This window comes from Mus pahari, chromosome 5 (genome assembly GCF_900095145.1).
Source record: "Mus pahari chromosome 5, PAHARI_EIJ_v1.1, whole genome shotgun sequence".
Classification (NCBI taxonomy): domain Eukaryota; kingdom Metazoa; phylum Chordata; class Mammalia; order Rodentia; family Muridae; genus Mus; species Mus pahari.
The window spans coordinates 15,164,198-15,169,885 of record NC_034594.1 but is presented as its reverse complement, the minus strand read 5'-3'; the positions used below and the strand labels follow the sequence as shown (position 1 = coordinate 15,169,885).

Sequence of the window (5,688 nt, the reverse complement as noted above, 5' to 3'; positions counted from 1 at the left end):
GAAGAAGAAGAAGAAGAAGAAGAAGAAGAAGAAGAAGAAGAAGAAGAAGAAGAAGAAGAAGAAGAAGAAGAAGAAGAAGAAGAAGAAGAAGAAGAAAAGTTGGGAACAGGCAGGATGGCTCATAGGTAAAGACACTTGTTGCCAAGTCAATCTCAGGGACCCACATGGTTGAAAGAGACATCCACTTCCCAAATTTGTCTCTGACCTCTGCCCCATTCCATGGCACGCGTGTACACATATGTGCACTCCCCTATACACAGCAAGTAAAAAGTTTTCAAAATGAGAAGGAATCAGAACTGTTGGCGAGGATGTAAAGAAACTGGAGTTGCACACTGTGGATGTAAATGTAACCTGATACAGCTATTCTGGAAAATGAACTGTCACTTCCTTAAACTAGAGTTAAAATTAGAGTTCCTCTATGACCCAGCAATTCCACCTAATGCAAACTCAAAGTTCATGTCCACACAAAGGCTTGCATATGAACGTTCACAGCGGTGTGATTCAGAGAAGCAACTGCTCAGAGGAGGAGTGAGATGTAGGTATGTTCAAGGTGCTGCTACTCAGCAATCAAAAGAAGTACACTAGGGGCACGCTTCTGGATGCAAGAACTGAGAACACAAAGAGGAAGAAGCCAGTCGTGGGAGGCACGTGCCGCACAATTCCATTTCATGTTAAACACACCGATTAGGCAAATCTGCTGGCATCAAAAGGAGACTCGGGGATGCCTGTGACTCTAAACATGGGCTGGGACAGCTAATGGGGTGGTGAACGGGTTGATGGACTCCCTGAGTTGCCCAGGCTGGCCTCAAAGTTTTGATCCTCTCACTTTGGCCTCCTAAGAACCTGAAGTACACACAGGAGGGAGCTGGCAAGCCTGGCTAAATGGGAGAATTGTATCCCAGTAAGAAGATAGTCAAAGGTAAAAATAATAGCTTGTGGAGGGTCGTCATACTACTGTGACATGCATTTCCCATTTAGAATTATCCCGTGTGTTGAGGTAGACAAGAACTATGAAGGAAAATGGTAAGACACAGGAAAGAGTTAGACGTGGGCATGTGGAGGTGTGACACCACGTGAAGGTCCAGGTAACAGAATGGGTAATGATAAAACCCATGGCAGAGGACATCCCCAAAGCAGAGCCTTCTCTGGCTCATCCGAGAATAGCCAAGCCCAGCATCCATAGAGGGGAGTATAAGAAGCAGGAAAGGGTATAGAGAGACCAGGGTGGAGACTCTTCAGCATCGGTCCTTGGCCATGTTGTGGGCTGGTGGAAATCCTGGGCTGCCAGTACTGCGGGGACAACCTCATGGTCAAAAGGGAAAAGATCAAGGCAAAATTAGGACCAGTTGCTTTTGCAGAGCTGCAGTGGAATCAACCAGGGACTGGACTCTGGTTCTAGGGACAAGAAGGAGACTCCAAGCCTCCCCTCCTCCCTGTACAAGCCTTCTTTGCGTTCTAGGAGGCTGAGGATACATACCCGTCCGTTTTCTGTCTCTTGACAGGCCATCAGAATCACCTAGACAAAAGGGACAGAGACCACTGAGGAAGGAGAAATCAGAAGGACAGGGACTCAGAACCATGCCCCTCTCTCTGTCCCGAAAAGCTGACCTTGACCCCAAACTCCCAAACCAGGCGCCAGAAGTCCAACAGAGTGTGAGGCAGGGGTCCTTGCGTCGCAATGTAGGCCTGGCTTCCATCTGTGCCCTGGGAAAGGCCCATTCATTAACGAGATTCTGAAGCCCGTCCCAACCCACCCCAAAGCCACCCCTCCCCTGATCACTAGCCTGACCCGGATGAAGTTGGCATTGATGTAATCTCCATGTCCCTCCTCTTGGAGCAGGGAAAGGATGACTCTTGTCTCATCATCTGGGAGAGGGTGGGACATGTGGAGGGGTGGGTGTCAAGTCTGTGACGCCCTCCCAGGCAAAAGCAAGCAGGTTGACAGCACACCAGTGGTGCTCTGCCCCCTTGTGGCTTCAGGGAGTAATGCAGCCACCTCAAGCACAAGCAATAGCATGCTTTGGGGGGTGGCGGGGGCGGGGTTTGAGGGGAGGGGGTGGGGGGAGAGGGGCTGGCTGTGGGTGGGTGCGGCCAAATGGGCACTGCCACCCAGCATTTGTGCAAGTGGCACTGACTCCCTCGAGATACCCACTGACTTACATGCTACCACGTCTTTGTAGCGGTTCTTGCTCGTGTTCCCAAGCTGACTGCCGGCTTTAGTGGAACACACACCTTCAGACTTCCAGGCCACTGAGCGGGCCTTAATGTCCTGGTGGAAGGCACCATGAGCAGAAAGAACAGAGTGAGACCCATCCGTAGTAGCATCTGTGTGATAATATCTAGAACAGCAGGTGAAAATCAGGCTCAGTGCTAGGGGATTTAGACATCCCAAGTGGGAGCTATCCACTCTCCCCATTGTGCAGATGAACGTTGATGTAGGTAGTGGTTGAGTAAGTTGCCAAAGGTCCCACAAGGAGGTACCCCAATAAAGGTTGAATCCAGACCTCTCAGATCTGCACAATCATGTTATAATGTACTATAAATCATGACAATAAAATACGCATTATTTAGACCCCAAAGGCTGTTCGGTGCATATAATAAGCACTTTCTACACAGGCCTGGAGATTTCCTACTCAGTCCCTGGATCCCACACCATAAGGAGTGAGAATGGACACCAGAAAATTGTCCTGACTGTACATAGGTGCTGTGGCATGAACAAGACCCTCACCCCTAAAACAAATTAAACTGGGGCCAGGGAGATGCCACAGTGGGTAGAGGTATTTGCCACCAAGCCAGACAACCTGACTTTCACCCCAAGGTAAGATAAAAGGGTAAAAGTAGCTCTCATGGTTGTCCACAGTTCCCCCAAAACATGTGTGGACACATATAATTTAAACAAGTTCAAAGTCATCCTTGGCTACATATTGAATTCAAGACCTGCCCGAACCTGTCTCAAGACCCTGTCTCAAAAAAATAATAGGGCTTAGAAAAGATGGCTAAGTGGTTAGGAGCACTTTCTGCTCTCGTAGAGGACCAAGTTTGGTTCCTGGCACTAGCACTTGCCAGATCACAAGTGCTGGTCCCTCCAGCTTCAGGGATCCAATAGCCTCTTCTAGCCTCCACACACGCATACATACATATACACATACATGCGCCAAGTGAAAATTAAAAATACTTTAAACAAGATACAGTGTGACAATATGCTATAGATATACCATGTAAGAAGATGCTCCAGGTGCTTTATAGCTGGCACATTATTATAACGAGTGAATAGTACCACTCTTATCAGGTGTTCATAATTGCAATGATTGGCATTGTGCTTGGGCCACCATTTCAAAGTGGTTTGCTTAAGTTGGTCAGGTTATTCCAGCCCCCAGAGACACCTTCTTCCTACAGTGGGTGTTTCAATCACAGAGGTAGAAAATCAAAGCCCGGAGTGAGTGAGTGAGTGCAAGATTCTGCATGGAGCCCTCAAAACTGTTTTCTTCAACCTGAAAGATACACCATGTGCATGTTTATGCACATATCTTCTTGCTTACAAAATTTATACTTTATGCTAATAGCTCTTCTGTTACAGCATTTACATATGCAAATTATCTAGATTCACATTTAACCTATCCATATGCTTATGTGTATATTTACGTATTAACTTAATAAATTTGGTTTGGGTTTGTTTGTTTGTTTGTTTGCTTTTTTGGGTTTTTTGGTTTGGTTTGGTTTTTGGTTTTCGAGACAGGGTTTCTCTGTGTAGCCCTGGATGTCCTGGAACTCACTTTGCAGACCAGGCTGGACTTGAACTCAGAGATTTACCTGGCTCTGCCTCCCAAGTGCTGAAATCAAAGGTGTGTGCCTCCCTCACCCTGCTATAAATTTGGTTCTTACTAATGTTTGTTGTATCTGTTGTAGTATTGTGGTTGGTTTGTTGGTTTTGTGTTTATTTGTTTTGCTTATTTAGTTAGTTGGGGTTTTTTGTTTGTTTGTTTGATTGTTTTTGAGACAAGGTCTTCCTACATAGCCCTAGCTGTCCTGGAGTTCACTGTGTGGACCAGGCTGACCTCAGACTTATAGCGATCCTCCTGCCCCTGCCTCCAAGTGCAGGATTAAAGGCATGCACCATCACAGAGTTTTTTGTGTTTTTTTGTTTTTGTTTTTGTTTTTTTCGAGACAGGGTTTCTCTGTGTAGTCCTGGCTGTCCTGGAACTCACTCTGTAGACCAGGCTAGCCTCGAACTCAGAAATCCGCCTGCCTCTGCCTCCCAAGTGCTGGGACTAAAACCGTGCGACACCACTACCCAGCACCACAGAGTTTTACTGTTATTGGTTTACATATTGGTCTGTGTAAACTATCTTTTTCATTCTTTCAAACAATCTCCAGAGTATTCCAGAGTGGTCACAAAATTATATAACTCAGGCTGGCCTTTAACTCATGGTTATCCTCCGGTTTTAGGCTACCAACTGCTGGAATCACAGGCATGTGCCACCATGCCAGGTTGTAAGTGATCATTTAATGCCACACTTATTTTTATATCTTTATCATTTATATTTCTAAGTTTGAGATAGTGTATTACATATTTGGATCACGTCACTCTATTTAAAATACTTCATTACGTGTTGTGTACCATGGTTGCTGAGTGGCAGTCCCTCTCACGGGCTTGATTGGCCCGATGAACGTTTACAACTTTTGTAAACCATGTTAAAGGCAGATGCATATAGTGAATATATCCAGTGAATACCCAATGCGTGCTAGGTGCATCTACCCAAACCACCTAGTTTTCAGACCGGCTTGTCTTTTTTCACAATTCAAAACAGGTGAAAAAGAGGCTAGAGCTCCCAGGGCCACAGTTCTGAAAAGCCCTAGGATAGATAGACTGGAAACTCGAAACCCAAAGGTTAGGCGACAAGTTTCCTTGTTCCTCTTTCTGCTGCCCCAAACCACTTCCTCCCTGGGATTACAAGGTGACCCAGGAGTGGCCCGGGTTGGGGACTCGAGTCCAGCGCAGGTGTACTGCCTCCCTTCCCGGCGGAAGCCACGGCCCCGCTAAGGAGAAGGTTGCACCCGGAGCTCGACACCAACTCGAGTGTGTCTGGCTCCTCCTAGACAGTAGCCGACTTCACCCTCTGGGCACCTGCGAGCAAAGTGCGAAAGGCTGGGAGAGTCAGGGTGAGAGAAGTGCGGGAAGAGGAAAGCCGAGAGCAGGAGGAAGGAGACGCCCCGGGAGTTGAGAAGAAAAGGCAGAGCTTTCATATTGCACAGGTGGACAGCCGTGGGGAGCGCCCGGCTGCGAAGCTTGATGGCTGGGGTGTCACTCACGCTGAACTCACGAGCGAGGATTGCCCCCTCCCGGTGGTCCCGGGCCTCCAGCTGCTCCAAGAAGTTCCTCACCAAGTCCGAGTGGCGACTCATGCTGTGACCCGCTCGAGAGGTCTCCACAAGGAGCGCTCCGACTCAGAGAGTCTAGACACTGCGAGGCGGGGCCTCCATCCCAGCAACCAATGAAGACCGGTAATGGCGGGCAGGCCGCGCCCCTCGACCAATGGCATTTAGGAGTTCACTCCGTTCGCCCCGCCCACAGGTGCTAGCTGCCACCGCAGCCGAACTGGCCGTCCAAGTAGCTGCGGGTCCCGCAATTCCCCGCTGGCGCCTCGGCTGCTTCGGCTACCGTGAAGCTGGTGGAGTCCGCACGGAACG

At 48.4% G+C, this 5,688-nt stretch overlaps 1 protein-coding gene across 1 annotated transcript in view; it reads right to left on the bottom strand.

Moving 5' to 3' along the window:
• Window positions 1–5,481, bottom strand: part of Ptpn18 (protein tyrosine phosphatase non-receptor type 18) — a 29,869-nt gene extending 24,388 nt beyond the window's left edge. The window contains exons 1-5 of the mRNA XM_021197592.1: window positions 5,311–5,481; window positions 2,161–2,269; window positions 1,790–1,866; window positions 1,609–1,704; window positions 1,478–1,516 (exon numbers count right to left, since the gene is read on the bottom strand). Of these exons, the coding sequence (XP_021053251.1) occupies window positions 1,478–1,516; window positions 1,609–1,704; window positions 1,790–1,866; window positions 2,161–2,269; window positions 5,311–5,403 (414 nt within the window). The 5' untranslated portion in view covers window positions 5,404–5,481. The remainder of the gene's footprint in view (window positions 1–1,477; window positions 1,517–1,608; window positions 1,705–1,789; window positions 1,867–2,160; window positions 2,270–5,310) is intronic.
• Window positions 5,482–5,688: the final 207 nt, after the last annotated feature.